The 16,255-nt window shown below is 41.6% G+C and overlaps 1 protein-coding gene across 1 annotated transcript in view; it reads left to right on the plus strand.

The window, feature by feature from the left end:
- The window catches only part of GFRA1 (GDNF family receptor alpha 1), a 179,197-nt gene that overhangs the window by 99,061 nt on the left and 63,881 nt on the right, over positions 1-16,255 (plus strand). Inside the window, exon 4 of the mRNA XM_033149568.1 lies at positions 14,797-15,136. Within this exon, the coding sequence (XP_033005459.1) occupies positions 14,797-15,136 (340 nt within the window). The remainder of the gene's footprint in view (positions 1-14,796; positions 15,137-16,255) is intronic.

The raw sequence follows: 16,255 nt of genomic DNA on the forward strand, positions 1-16,255 counted from the left end.
GGCCGTTAGTGGGCTTCCTGCCAGTGGTAACCCATGGAAGACTCCCAGATTAGACGTTGCAGGGATAGGGAACTGTTCAGTCAGCCTGAGATCAACTGGATCCTAAGACAGCCCCGTTATTGTCACTTGACAGTATCACACCTCATTCTGGGCCCGATCACTTGGGTATATCCTGGACAGAATTTTGCCTGTCCCCTGCCCCAGGTGGTATGAGCAAGGGGCTGCAGAAGTAGCAGTGGCTATACTGCATAGGAACATAGGAAGCTGCCATTTTCCCAAGTCAGAACATTTGTGCCATCTAGCTCAGTCTTGTCTATACTGATTGGCAGCAGCTCACCAGAGTGCTGGCAGGGAGTCTCACCCAGCCTTAGCAGGAGATGCCAGGGATGGAACATAGTGCCTTCTGCATGCAAACCAGATGTTCTCCTTTAGAGCTACACCCCTCACACTTCACTATGGCTCAGCCTGTCATGCTTAGAATAGACAGATTTCAGCATCTCTGGTCTAAGCACAAACACTCCTGTCTTCTCAATTTATGACATGTTGTGCTGCAGTTTTATTGGTTTCCACAAACTGAGCACCTGTTGATAATTTAAGTGGCCTATCAAAAAAGCTTGCTCTGTACATTTAAGGAAAGAACAATGGGAATGCTCATCATGTGCCAACTGTGCCTCGAATCAGTAAAGAAAAAATGTCACAATGTGAAGGAGCACACACTTGTTTTGGCTATATAGTTTAGACAGGAATGCAACGAAAGAAAATGACTTCTGGCACTTCAATACTATATATTCTACCTGAATGAAATATTACTATGGGGCAGAGTCTTAAGTTGAAAAATTGCCCTATGGTAACAATGATGGCTTGGATTATAAGAGCTTTACTCACAGAAGTACAAAAAGAAAAACATTATCATTTCTTCATCTTTCCTGCCCCTCTCGTGATGTTTGTGGCCCCTCAACAATGTGGAATGGGGATTGGAAGGTTAGCAGCAAAGGGCACCCAAAATCTTGAATCTTATATGACAAGGATGTTTACAGAAGGAAGCTTCTCATCTCTACGGCCCCCAGCAGTCCCATGTGACACATCCTATGTTTATTTATACAACAATAGAACATAAAACCATACAATAAGAACCATATACAAATTTGATACCAGACATTAAGTGGAAAGATGTGTTCTTAATTGAAATGTTGTTCAGGAGCAGACTTGAAAAAGCTTCTGAGGCTGCAGGAGGGAGAGTGGGTGAGAAACTTTCCTTGCATGAACTTACCTTAGGATTCAAGCTGCTGCTTTTTTTAAAAGAATGTATCCAGTGGTATTGTGATGAACTTGCCAGATATTAAGGATGGTGTTTTTGTTTCTGTTTTTCATTATTTTTAAAATTGTGTTTCATTGGTACATGATTCAGGTGACTCATTTACAGAGCTATGGCTACCTTCTTTTTAAAGGATATTAGGTTTGCACACCTATCCATGCCTCACTATTATTCCTTTTTAAAAGAGTAGAAGTAATTAATTTATGGAGTTATGATTTTGATGGGGGAGAAAGTTGGTGTTGGATTGATTTTACAGGTAGTTTATTTATATGCTGACTTACCAAATGAGCTGTGCCCAAAGCAGCTTGTAGCAAATGTCAACCTATTAACAAAATACAAGCATTTGTACAGGGAGCTGAAGAGAAACCAGTTTACAAAACACATTAATACATTCAAATAGGGCAAAAATAAGCATCTGCTGAGGAAGCTGAGGAAGAGAAATGCATGGGAGGGCGATGATAGTGAGTCTTCTTCCCCAGCCTCTTAGAAGTTCCAGCTGCTGGTGCTGGCCTGAGTGGAGTGATCACACTACTTTATCTACTTAGTTTCCAGGCACTGAGTGCAGGGCTGGCAACGCTGCTTTCTGCAGGGATCAGCTGTGCAATTGAGATCTCCACAGGGAACATGGCTGTGCAGCTGATCCAGGAGGCATGACTTCCTACTTCTGCAAGTATAGCCTGCACAACTAAGTTTTCCGTGGGGAAATCAGTCCCACAGTCACAGCTCTACCTGCCTCACACCTGACGTCACGTATGACTTTAAGTGTGGGGCAGGTGGGTGTGGTTTGGGGGGAAATGGTCTCACAGGCCAGATTGGAGCCCAGGCTGTGCCAGATTTGGGCCACAGGCTAGAGTTTTTCCACCCCTGATTTATACTTTAAAAAAAAAGTTATCCCACTTTTCTTTCCAGTGGAAATGCTTGAAGTGGCTAAAGACATGCCACAAGCCACATCAAAGTAAATTCCATTGTTAACAAATCAGATAAATGGAATGTATCACTATGATTCTTACAAGAAAAATATATAACATATATTTGTATATGTTGCTTTATAAGATGTAATAGATTTGCAGTAGCACACACCAGCTTGAGTACAGAACAGCCAGTTGCTGTTTGCAACATACATTGCAGGAAATAAACTTCTCTCTGCCTACTCCCACCCCCAAAAACAGTTTCTTTCAGTTATCAGGAGAAAAATGAAGGATCTGTTTCTTCAACAGCTGCTGTAGTACCTGCTGCTATTTCTGTCTCATGCTTGTTTCACTTTGACAGACATCACCCTACCTCTGTGCCTGTTGCCATCAGTGCAGCATCTGCCCCATCTATTTTGATGATGCTTGGGACAGATCATTTTTAAATCTTATACAGACTTTGTGTCACTGTGTTGACTAGGGGTGGCTCAGTCTACTTGTCCAGACACAGCTAGCAGGTAATTATTTGCTCGGGGCTTGACCCTCCTATGTAATATGCAGGAGTTACTAGTTGCACTGTAGCCACCTTGGGGAATATGCTCAGGGGCTGCCAATGTGCTTCTTGGGGTCACTGTTAGGGATCAGCATTGTTGGGTATCTGCCAAGTCCCACATCCCATTGCATTGGAAAGGCCCGCTGCTAATTCCCCAAACCCCTTGAGTCTGCCTTCTGCTCCTCCTGAAGCTCGCTTTGACAAGCCAAGGAACAAGTAGGGTGAATTTTCATGAGATTCTCCCATCCCTGTGTCCACGGTAGAAAAATAAAAACAACACTGCCCTTGAGGCAAAAAATGAAGTTTTCCTAGTGCCAGTGCTAATGGTGAGGCCCACCTCTGAGGAACTGTTTGAAGAATTTCTCCTCCCTCTTGAGAAATTGCTGAAATGGTCCCCTCAGCTTCTCTCCCATGATTAGGCTGAAGAATTCCAAGAGGCCATTTTTACACAGCTCTCTTGTCAACCTTTACCTGCAGTGTGCTCTGTTTTTAGATTATTATCTTTGAAATGAATGTTTTTTCTGAGTATTTCAAGATTGCAGGAAAATCTATATCAAATACCTAGATGCTGGTTCGCTTCTTCATGCAACCCCTTTTCAGAATAATCCAAGTCAACTTTTTCCTGTAGTACTACAGAGAATTACTGAATAATCACGGGTCGTGAAAGCAGAATCAAAATACTATAGCTACTAAGCACATTATGTGGATGATGAAATGTTGTGGACCGTGTTCAGTTTTTATAGAGTCATTTCAGTTTTTCCTGTCCTTATTCAGGTCAAGCTTGGCCCTCCATATTTTCATCCTTGGCACTACTACCGTGTCCATGAAGCACTTGCAAGCTGAGAAGCTTTGGAATTTCCTGTCCTGCTGGGTAGATTCAAATGCTAGGTTAAATAATGCATGAACCTAAGATTTGTATAATTGATCATTGTATGATTTATATGGTGTAATTATAATTAGGTTGAGAGAGAAATTTTTGAAAAGCCAGCTTCCTGGTAGCCAGAGCCATTAACTAGCAGTAAGCTGCCAAAACAAAAATTAGGTGGGAACAAAGCCACAGAGTTCAAAATATGTGTCCTAGATCTGATTTATAACAGCACTTTCTTCAGAAACATGTACAATACCTTCTAATTTGTAAGTAGCAAGGGTTATTTTACAAATTGGAGGGATAATTTTTCATTTGATTGTTTTAACCTAATCAAATGCAAACAACTGCAAAACTGCAAAGAGCTAATGTATAACAAAAGTAGAAGGTGAAAGAGGTTGAAGAGGTTAATTAAAAATGTAATGATTGCATTTGCTGAGACAGCACTATTAATCACTTTACATCAGTGATCATATGACTTGCAAACCATTGATTATGTTCAAGCATTTCGTTTCTAATGGTGGAACATTTTGTATACTTAGGAACACTTGTTCACTTCAAGTATTAAAGGAAACAACCTGGGCACATGTCCCATCTGAGTTTTGCAACAAAGAAGTCCAGTTTCCACCAGTTTGGCATAGGAAGAATAAATTGCAACAGTCCCACAAATCATGCCACAGATGTTGCTGATGAGCGAGCCGTTGCTCTACAGATCACTTGCAGCCTTTTGCACCATCAGATAGATCAGGCTTCCTCAACCTCGGCTCTCCAGATGTTTTGAGACTACAATTCCCATCATCCCTGATCATTGGTCCTGCTAGCTAGGGATCATGGGAGTTGTAGGCCAAAAACATATGGAGGGCCAAGGTTGAGGAAGCCTGAGATAGATTTTGTAGGAATGTGGCATCCCTTACCCTTCTGCCTCTCAGGACCTAAGCCAAAGTGAACTATAAAAACCCAGGAGCTGAATACACAACAGAGATTGTTTCTTATTGCTCTGGCCTTGGGGGCTGAAAGATGGAGCTCAATCATTCTCTGCCAGTTTCTTTGGAGGATATTTTAAAACTCCTGGTGAATTCTGTGTGGGCTGTGGGCGTTGCTGCAAAAACAGTTGTTGTGTTAGATACAGCTCCACCATCCTCCTGCAAGGATGGCCTAGCTCCAGAGGCAGACTGGATGTTGCTGGCAGAGGGGAGGGTCCTGATAGGGGCTATCCTTTTTAAAACTCTGAGGGTGCTCCAAGCGCAGAGTCTTGGCAGCCACCCAGAATGCATTTGCTGAATGTGCACTCTGAGAAAGCGCAAAGAGAAAGTGCTCGTGAAGAGCTGGTCGTGAATAACTTAGTGAGGATGATTGTGAAATCAGAGGGCAGAGAAGTGGTGATATGTGTATCAGATTCATCAATTTCTATCACAGGCTCATTCAGTTGTAAAACAGTGTACTGTTGAGGATTGATGCATGCTCCAAAAGCAGGACGCGCAAAAGAAAACAACATGATCTGGTGTTTTCTAAACCTCTACTGGTTTTACTATCATAAGCTTAAGCAACTAACCCTTTTCAGCTTACAAACTGACTCTGTCTTACTTCAGCTTACTAAGAATAACTATGGACTTCATCTAATTAACTGACCCGAGAATTAGTCTTGAAAATAACATATCCAAGTTCACAGGAAAAAGAGTCTTAGAAAACCCTTCATAGTAAAGTTGTGGTGACTAGCACCTCCATTACTAACCTACTCAATCAGGTGGGGGGGGGGTGGAAGAAAATTTGAAGCTGAAACACCACCTCCTTTATTTTATTTTCACGGGGCTAAAAAGGAGAACTAACATTAGCTAACTCTTGGTTTATATCACCCAGGGACTAATTGGGAAGTACCTAAGTAACTGTCTCCTAGGTTATTCTGTAGCGACCAACATAGCATTTGTAAACTTCTTAACATAATATTTTGTGTTTTAGCTAATATTATTTGAACTCCAATTAGCATTACATTACTTGTGTGGTAACTAGCTTGATCTTCCCTACAAAATAGCCACGCCACAGGTATTTTAAATGCATTCTCTTTATTGTGCTTGAAAAGATGTGGCAAAAGTAACTGTTTTGCAACCTGAAGAATTTACCTGTAACTTGTATTATTGTTTTCTCCAAAAGTATGAATTTTAAAACTCATCTGTGATGATATACATAACTAACTATTTTTATGGTAATGTTTATTGGATACTGAGGGTGTTCTGGCAAATGACCTGTGACCAATGTAACAGGAGCAATGTAGTATGTGACAATTAATTGATAGAAACTCACAACTACGTGCCCCCAAAGCAAACCCTTGTGCACTTGACACTTTGCTATGCATTCACAGCCTTGTAATAAACTCTGAGGCAGCTGAATATACACAAAAGTAACTTGAGTTATTAAACACATACAAAAACATACCAGAATTCTCTGAGAACATTTGAATGAGAGAATAAAGCAAGGAAACTATTGGTGTACTAAATAAGGCAGAATCAGCAAAACAGTCACGTCTTCCCAATAAAAAAAAACGTTGACAGGCCATGACAAATGAGGAAATTGTAGTGGAATTCTTAGAAAATTATTCCAACTTAAACAAACAAGACCCAGGAAAAGGGGACATAGAACAGTATTTAGCAGATGCAATAGTGGCATGTTTAACAGAGGGGGAGAGCAATAGAACCTAGATGAACCAGTAACAGAAAGAGAGATATTGGAAGTGATTGAAGAATTGGATTTACAGCATTGTATTATAAAATATTTGCACCACAAATAGAAATGTTCCCATAGGAGATAATAGAAATCATCAGCTCGTTATGCAAACACTCACCTAACAAATGATTTCCTGAGAACACATTGTGTTGGTAAGCAGGACCTGCGTGTACTACAGTATTTACTTCCTTCTGAAAGTCTGGTATAGGTTTTTAGCCAATGAAGTCATCCTGTTAGTGCAAGGACTTCCACTTGTGCCATGGATCTCTCTTCCCTCTCCTCCCTCCACATGCCCCCTCCCCATCCTGCCATGGTTTCTTCTTAAAATGGCTGCAGCCCACCAGCAAAAGAGAGGCAAGGGGAAAATAGTTTTGTCCAATCTCTCCTGCCTTCTTATTTGTCCAGTCTCTCTCCCTTCTCACCTTTTCCATGGTTTGTGCCTGAAAATGGCTGCTATCCACCAGCAAAGCACAAACAAGTAAGGAAGTAGACAAACTCCAGTTGTTAGGGTATCTCAATAAGCCATGTATGTAGCGAGGTTTGGGTATAATTCTTTGTGTTTGGATAAGTGAATTTTCACATAACGAGCAGTTGGATAGTGGGACCTGCATGTAATCCCAAAAGAAAGACAAGTTGTGTCAAACATACAGTATCTTATCTTTCTTAAATATAGGGAGGAATTCAGTGTCTGCTTGGCCACCCCTCTCCTTCCTTCACTTTGCTGTTGTGGGGTTTCCTCACATTCACCCATAGCAGATTAACTCAAGTAATCTAGGCAGTGTTGTGCCAGAATCACATACTAGAAAGTCAGACAGCCCTAATGGGGGAAGAAGGAGAAAGGCGGGGAGAAGAAATGTCTCAGGGTTACTCATAAATATGACATGAGGGGAGAACTCTTGACCAGTCCCAAACAGACAGTTCCTTATTCCTAAGCATAAAGTGGAAACTTCTGCCTCTATTCTCTTCAAAATAGAATGCTAATGTATTGTAAATGTTACACTGGCTTCTGATCTGTTATTGAGCACAATTCCAAGTGGCACTGACCTAGAAAGTCCTAAATAGTTTGAGACTAGTGAGATTACATTTTCTACAATGAATCTGCCAGGCATTTAGATCATTTGCTGGGGCCCTTCTTCCTTCTGAAGCGAGTTTGATAGTGACACTTCAAAGGGTTTTTTTCAGTTATGGTGCCCTGCCTCTTGGTTTCAACTTTGTTTTCTTTTCAGAAGCAGGTGAAACCCTTCTTATTCGTCCAGAACTTTCAGATGCTTTGTTGTTTGTTTGTTTGTTGTTTTAATTAAGTAATTAATTATAGTTCTATGCTGCACTTTATCCAAAGTTTACAGGGCAGTTGACAAATAAAAACACAAAACGTACAACATAATAAATAATAATAATACACAACCCCAGCACATTTAAAAGGCCATAGATTGTCTAACAGCCAAAAAATATAGTTGAAGCCAAAAAATAGTTGAAGGGGAATGCTTTTGCCTGGTGCCAAAAATATATATAACAAAGGCACCAGCTGAGTCTCTTTGGAAGGGGGCACACAAAGAAGGTCCTCAGATGGTGGTTGCAGGGTTTGGGTCAGTCCATATGAGAAGTGGTGGTCCTTGAGGTATTGAAGTCCTGAGCCATTTAAAGCTTTATAGGTCAAAACCAGCACTTTGAATTGGGCCCCAAAACTAATTGGCAGCCAGCACAGTCAGGCCAGGATTGGCATTATGTGCTCAAACTGCCTTGTCCTGGTTAGCAACCAGGCCACTGGTGCTTTGATCTGTAGGTGTTGTTTAATACTGGTATTTTATTCTGCTCTGCTATGATACCCTTCTTTCTATGATTCTTTAAATTATACATTGTTGATTTGATTTTGTAAGCTGTTCTGAGAGCTTTTGCTGAAGAGTGGCTAAAAGCAGCTTTAAATAAATCCACTCCACCCACCATTCTGATTCTCTAAAGTGAAGCAATGTTTCTCACCCACAGTAGGCTTCAGCAGAAAGTAGCAGAATAAACCTGGAAAAGAGCCTTCCTAAGGTTGCAGTCCCACTTACTTGGGAGTAAGCCTCCTTGAGTTCAATGGGGCTTATGTCTGAGCAGACATGGTTAAGATTGCAGCTGAAACATATCATTCCCACCCTGCCTTGAAAAGGACTTCTTATAAATGCTGTGCAGAAGGTCATTCCTGAATTTTGATCCTCTGATAGTCAAAGACTTACTTTGGATTTCCACCCTAAATTTATTCATGGCCAATTCATAGCTAAATCATCCTTGCGCTCACAAAGTCACAGTCCAGGGGTCATGCCTCTGTGGTTAAGCACATCTTCTGCATGCAAAATATCTCAAGTTCAGTCCTGGCATCTCCAGTTAAAGTTCTCAATAGGCTGAGCTGGGAAGAAACCTCAGCCTGAGATGTAAATTACATCTTGCTTTGATCATATTTTGTGCCCTTGAGCGTAACAGTCTTCTTTCACAAAGAGCCACACAGGGAACCTAATAAGAGTCCCCTACTCCCTGCTCCAATGCAGGCAGCAGTTGCAAGGGCCCAGTCTGGATTAGGACCACAGCAAGGGGCAAAAAAAAATATTGCAGTCAAGGGTAAATTGACTAGAGCAGGGGTAGGCAACCTAAGGCCCGTGAGCTGGATGCGGCCCAATCGCCTTCTCAATCCGGGCCACAGACGGTCTGGGAATCAGCGTGTTTTTACATGAGTAGAATGTGTCTTTTTATTTAAAATGCATCTCTGGGTTATTTGTGAGGCCTGCCTGGTGTTTTTACATGAGTAGAATGTGTGCTTTTATTTAAAATGCATCTCTGGGTTATTTGTGGGGCATAGGAATTTGTTCATTTCCCCCAAAAAAATATAGTCCAGCCCACCACATGGTCTGAGGGACAGTGGACCGGCCCATGGCTGAAAAATGTTGCTGACCCCTGGACTAGAACTTATCATGGGAGGAAGTCAGTATAGTGCTATGACAGTAGTTCCTCCAACACAAGCTTGCCAGAAGGAACAAATCTCTTCCACCCCCTGCATGCTGTTTCAGGGATTCTCCCAAGGGCCAGTTTCGGGGTTAATGGATGAAAATGGAGGAAAGCCCCATTGCACCAGCGGAAGTCCTTGTTCTGGCCTCTGCTAGAGGAATGAGTTAGCTGAATCCTGCCTCATGTAATTGACGGTTCTGAGACCTTAGAGAGACACAGCTTGTTGTTGTAGAACAGTCTTCTCCAACTGGGTGCCATCCAGATTATTTGAACTTGAGTGAGCATTTATAAATCTTATTTATCCTATTTATTTTGCTTTAGCAATTTATGTATTTTGTGCATTAAAAAAAAGAAGTAAGCAAGAATTTAGCCTAGGATCCAGAAGTGCCCGCTTTGCCTTCAGCTGAAGTCTCAATGAAATGAATGGCAGCTTTGAGTATAGAGAATGGTTTTCACTGCTTAGTTATTATAAACTTAAAATGATGCTCAAGGGGAGGCTTCCTTTCAGATTAATGCTTAATGTGGTTTTGGACACGGGGTGGGGGAACATCCAGGGAGTAGAAATTAATCAGTAAGTAATGCAATCTCTTTGAAACAGTCTACATGACACTTGAGAACTCAATTTGTTGATCAACAAGTGCATTTAAATGTAACATTTGCCAAGTGGCAGAGGGAGAGCAGCAACAGCAGGACCTCGAAGGATCAGTTACAAGAAGCACCCCCTTTACATTATCTGATTTTCTATAATATTCATGCAAGTTTTATTGGAAAAGAACATAAATTTGAAAAATAAGGATAATTAAGTGGGGCTGCAGTACTAAAGCAAGGAACTAGAAGCTTTTTCCTGCTTTATTTTGCAGTAGCAGCACTTTAGAGAGAGGCCATTTATAAGAAAGAGAACAGTAGTTATGTTAACATGGTAATTAATCAAGTTGGAAGGAAAGAGGAAACAAGTTGCGAATTGACTTCTGCAATAATAAAAAGGAATACTGAATGATACTCTGTAAATTGGCAAGGGGCTGGTAAACAGTCCCTCACTGTGTTCTGGGGATTTTGCATGCACTAAATCAGCTCTCACTTTGACACCCTAATCCAGCAAGAGAGTTCTGCAGGCCAAAGCCTGCTCTTGCATATGGATTCCCTTACTGCACCAGGGACCACACAAACAGGTCGGATACACAGATGTGTGTTTGCATCTCTTGGTATACATCCTCATGTACATCGTCAACTGAAATCAGCAGCATCATGGGGGTGCTTGTTGCCATCTGTCTGTCTATACCGATAGGAACTTGCTTCCTCAACTGCTGTGTTAGGCCATGGAACAGCCTGTTCACCAAAATCTGTGTATTAGGATCTGAATGTGTAGAAATCTCTCTCTCTCTCTCTCTCTCTCTCTCTCTCTGTACACACACACACACACACACACACACACACACAACATGCCTTTGTCCTATCTTAACTCTATTCACATCAACCCTGATCCCACCCATGTTTTACCTGGAAGTAGGGATGTCAGGGAACTCTGACAAAAATGAAAATGGGAGTGGAAATGGCTGGTGCTTGCTTATTTGTCTCAAAATGGCTGGAGGGCACTAGGTTGGTGAGGGGTGCACTAATGAACGTTGCATGCTGATGATCCAGTGGCTGTAGTAAATGTAGTTTTAAATTATGGGATGTGCATCATGTATGTTAAACAGAAACAGCCACAAGTTGCTCCCCTGCTTACCCCTCCCCTCCCACTGTCATTTCCTCTGTGTGTCAGATTTTAGATAGTAAGCTAATTCAGGTCAAGGACCTGTCACTTTGGTACCCTGTAAAGCACCATGTACTCTGGGTGTGCTATATAAATAAATAATAATGTTTTGAACACAGATGAGGTGTTTGCTTATACACTGCATCCTCTGCAAATCAGGCCCCAAAGTCCCTGTGGCGACAGTAGTAATTATTCCTTCATAAATGTGCTTGGGAGAGAGACTTTAAGCATAGTAGTTGGCTTGGTTATGTGCTAAGTCAATGGTAGAACTGGGAGACGTTTGCCAGAACAAGTGGCCACACTGTATTTTCTAAATGAAATTAATCCATGAGGTTTAGTCAAAGTCTTGTTTTTCTTGCTAAATCACCCATAAATCATCACCACTGCCTGATTCCACATAGATTCCATGTGTGGATTGTGAGTGGATCTCTCTGCCGGATGCATTTACTGCATAAATAAAGTTATTCTGATACATAATTCCCTCTGGTTTAGTGTTGAAATCATATAGTGTAGTAACATAAGAGATAGCTGCCCAAGCCTGTATCAGTTGTCTTTGTATGGTTTTGCTAAGCTATTACAGCTTTGCAACACTTCCTCTCCAGTGAGTTTCTTACACTTCCTTTCTGAGAAATGGAAAGGGAGTTCTCTAGTACATTTCCACAAGCAGAAGCATCACACCTTGTGGCTACATAGCAGGGAAAACAACAACTCATCAGCTCCTTTGTACTAGCTTGGACGCTGGAGATGACTTCTCCCAGTGGCGCTGGAAAGGTGGATTTGTGTGTTTATCTTTCCTTCTGTGCGATCAGGATGTAGAATATGGGATGTGGGGGAGAAAGGAGTTTCATTTTTTTTAAATGAAACTTTGATATAAGCCATAGTTGCAATCTCTGAAATATTCATAATGGTTTATTTTGGAGATAGAATCTGAAAGGCTGCTTCAGGCTTCTTCACTTATTGGGATACCAGTATTCTTAGGATACTTCCATATGATCTAGAAGTGCCTTCCCCAGCAAGGTACCCTCCACAACTTTTGACTGCAGCTCCCATCAACCTCAGCCAGCATGGCCAGTGGTTATGTATGATGGGAGTTGTAGCCGTAGCCTTTGGGGGAGGCTGATCTACAACAACAAGCAGTGATCTCTAGGGCGTCAGAGTCAAACTACACATTATGTCATTAACATGGTTTGCCCCTATGTGCATTTGTTCTTTTACACAAATAGCCAAATAGCAGCAGCATTACAAATGCAAGAAATCCTAAGCCTAGCTATAAAAGAAATCTAAACATATAAATAGTTGGATATCCATATTTAGGCTTTGTACTCTTATCTTAATTCTGTGTTAAACATAACACTATGATTTATAACACAAGCCTATACATATTTCTGGGAAACAACTCCCACTGTGTTCAGTGGGATGATCCCATTCCCTAGTAAGTGTGTTTAGGATTGCAGACTTAACATTTATGACGCAAAATTACACAAACCACAATCCAGCAAGGGCAAAGTACTTTGAAGTCCCATTGATTTATAGGGGAAGAAGGTGAAATAAATTTCTTCACATTCCCTTTGAAATTGATGAGATTTCAAAGTGCTTGGCTTTGCCTGGATTGTACCCACTTAATTAGATATAAGATGTTCTTGTCCTACCAATATTGAGATCAGCCAGATTCGAAGGAAATAGTTTTGTGCTGATCATAAATGTGCTAACTCTTTAACAAATTAACAGCCCTCTCTGTGAATCCTCATAAGGTTGTATCTGAAGTCAGAATAACAGGTGTAACTGGGGAAGATGCATAGATTTTCATAAACATTGAGTCTGAACATCTGCTTCTGTGAAAAATTCATCTCATTTATGAAGAAAATAGGATATAAATCAACTAATAACCGTCAAGAATGTCCTCAAAGTATTCTGCAGGCATGTTCCAAGTTGAAGTTAATGGGACTTGCATCTGCAAACTGCTCTGAAAATTAAGGGGTGTGACTGTTCTGAACGTTAAATACTTTCATGTTTTGTATAATTCCAGTCGCTGCTAATCATAAATTTGCATGTCGCAAAACATAGGCACTCTAAAGGGATCTCAATACGTGCCGTAATACTTTTCTAATCTGTGGTTTGTGGGTAGGATAAGGATATTTTTATATTGTGAGTTGTATCCAGTATCCCATTCACACAAGTATGTGCTTCACAGAACTTCCCATTCCTCTGCTTGTGTGCTCCATGTCTCCCCTTAAATCTGCTCTGGAGGGTTGGGGGAACCCCAGAACTGTTTTGGCAGCAAATTGGGGAAGAGGAGATGTAATCGTTGGGTGCAACTCATGTTTTTCAAAATACAATGTTATTTTGCCTTGACAGAGGTTCTGAAGTTATGATCTGTTGCCCAGCAAGAGCTGGAGGGTCAAAGGTTGGCTTCCCTGCTTTAGGATTTTTTTCTTAAAGCCCATGACATTTTGTCTGTAAATGTGTGAGATATTATTTGCGCCCAGTAATCTCTCATTTTGTTTGTTGTCGTTATTTTTGGACTTTGTAGCTGTACATAAATATATATTAAAAAGAAAGGGCAACATAAAACTTGTCTCTGGGTTATACTAGCCAGGTTGTCTTTGTGGGACATGAGAGACTGGTGTGCTGGGTAAGAACAATGTGTATGTATGTCTTTGTCTCCTCTAATCCTTTGGAGACGCTCAGGTCTCAGTGCCGCTGAGGAAGACTAGCAAGGTGATGAGTAACTGAGACCCAGTCTAGGCGTCACCTCACCTCTCTATTTCATTCTTTTCTGCAGTCTACTATGGTGGGCCCTGAGCTGATGGTAGTTTAAGAATGTAATCTCTATTTTGATATGTGACAACTCAGAACCATTATCGAGTGGATTCTTGGTAACTGCTTATTGAAGGCAGCCTAGTTTAAGGCATCCTGCATAGCATTTGCCTTCCAGAAACAAATAGGCATGTAATTACTCTGTAATCACATAGTAATTAGTGTCTACTATGCCTATATTGCATAATTATATGCCCTGCAAATTACATGGAAATTATACTTGGATTTAGTATGCATTTCTGCATACTGTGTTGTAGACAAAATAAACTTGAGGTTTAATATATAATTATAACTGCAGTAATGTTGAAATTATGTTGAATGTTGTAGCTATATTTTGCCAGTTACAGGTTTTTACTGTGGCATGGGGACTGCCATCCTCAAAGTCCCATGGTCACACTGCCAGTGACTAGAAGTAGCAGCACATGACCTAGTGGTGGAAGTGATCATGCATCTAGAACCTCAAATGTGAACCAGGACACATGGCACATGTTCACAAAATCATCCCACTCTCTCTTTTTGGGGGTGGGGGTGGAGCTGGAAGTATCATTCAAGGGGATACACCTAAGTAGGGATTTATGTAGATCCTAGTTTTCATTGAAGTACATTGAGCAGCTGCATGTGAGCTTTGGGCTGCACACTGCTGCATATATAACCTACCCTCATCTCCATCTGTTAACTCACCTTGGTGGCTTGAGGATCACAGCTATGATCTTGCATGTAACTCTGAAATCCTACCGCCTGTCTTTTATTTTATTTGTTTATGATCTGGTGCCAGAAGTTTCTTGAGCTGACAAATGTCCTTGATATCTCAATAATACAAATGTTGAAGCAACTCTATAATCCTGTTTCTCTCCTCCCTCCCTTCTTTTTATATATATATATGTATAGTGGAGCCTGCCATATCAAAAGGGAACAACTGTTTGGATGCTGCAAAAGCTTGTAACCTCAACGATACCTGCAAGAAATACCGATCAGCTTACATAACCCCCTGTACCAGCAGTACGTCTAATGAAATCTGCAATAAGCGGAAGTGTCATAAGGCCCTGAGGCAATTTTTCGACAAAGTCCCCCCGAAGCACAGTTATGGGATGCTCTTCTGCTCCTGCCGAGACGTTGCATGTACAGAGAGGAGACGGCAGACTATTGTCCCTGCGTGTTCATATGAGGACAGGGAGAAACCGAACTGCCTGAATTTACAAGATACTTGCAAGACGAATTACATCTGCAGGTAAGATAGCACATGGCAGTAGAGTGATTAATGAGGTAGCAGAAGGAACCTTTGGTGATGCTGAAATTGCGAAGGCTGGCAAGTAGTATTTTCGCCAGGGAACAGGAGAATCAGGAAGGAAAACCTGACATCTTTAACAGAATAATAACATCTCGTTAAGTCTACACATTTTAAAAATACCTGGTTTCCCTTGGAGAAATGTAGGAAATGTACGAACTTTTTCCAGGCAGAGTTCTGCAGGTAATATTTTCTTGGCAAATAATCATGAGTGAACACTTAATTAAAACATATTTGAAAGGATGAAAGAATAATTTTGTAGAATTGTGAATAGTTTCTGGAACAATTTGCAGTTTCTTGTGGATTAACCCCTCGGTTTGGACTCTAACTTGCTCCCAGCCCTGATAACAGGGCCAAGGAGGAAGGGTATTTAGCAGGTTGAAAGGGGAAAGAGATTCATTTCAATGACATTATGGAAATGACTTAGGCCTACTAAGCATCAGTTTGGGCTATTTTACGACAGAAGTGGGAAATCTGTGTCGCTGAACTAAACCTCCCATCATCTGTGATGGGAGGCCGTGCAGGCTGGGGCAAATGGGAGTTGAAGTCTGTCTAGGACAGTGGTTTTCAACCAGTGTGTTGTGGCATCCTGAGGTGCCTTGAATGATGGTCAGGGGTGTCGCGGGCAACACTGCCCTCTGTCACTCTTCCCTTCCTCCTCTGATATCCTCTCGTGTGTCTGCCTCCCAAAGGCTTGCACAGCTGTTGATTGCAGCAGTGCTGGCTATAAGCTCCATAGGTGAATGGTGCCTCTGGGAGACACCTCTCTTTAGGGCGGGCGGGGGGGGGCAGCTCAGAGACCAGGGACAGCAGCAGCAGCTGCGCGGAGAGAGGAGTCTGAGGGAACGCTCCACAAGGGAGGGTGTTCAGAAAAGGGTGAGAGGCTGCCAGCTCTGCAGGCAAAGAGAAACATAACTGGGCTCCTGAGCCCCACAGGGGTGCCGCAGAAAGAATGTAGTTGGTTAAGGGAGCCGTGGACTCAAAAAAGTTGAAAACCTCTGGTCTAGGAAATCATGTTGTTGCAGTAGATGAGCTCATGAGAAACCCCTAAGCTCCAAGATT

This window comes from Lacerta agilis, chromosome 5 (genome assembly GCF_009819535.1).
Source record: "Lacerta agilis isolate rLacAgi1 chromosome 5, rLacAgi1.pri, whole genome shotgun sequence".
NCBI classification, from domain to species: domain Eukaryota; kingdom Metazoa; phylum Chordata; class Lepidosauria; order Squamata; family Lacertidae; genus Lacerta; species Lacerta agilis.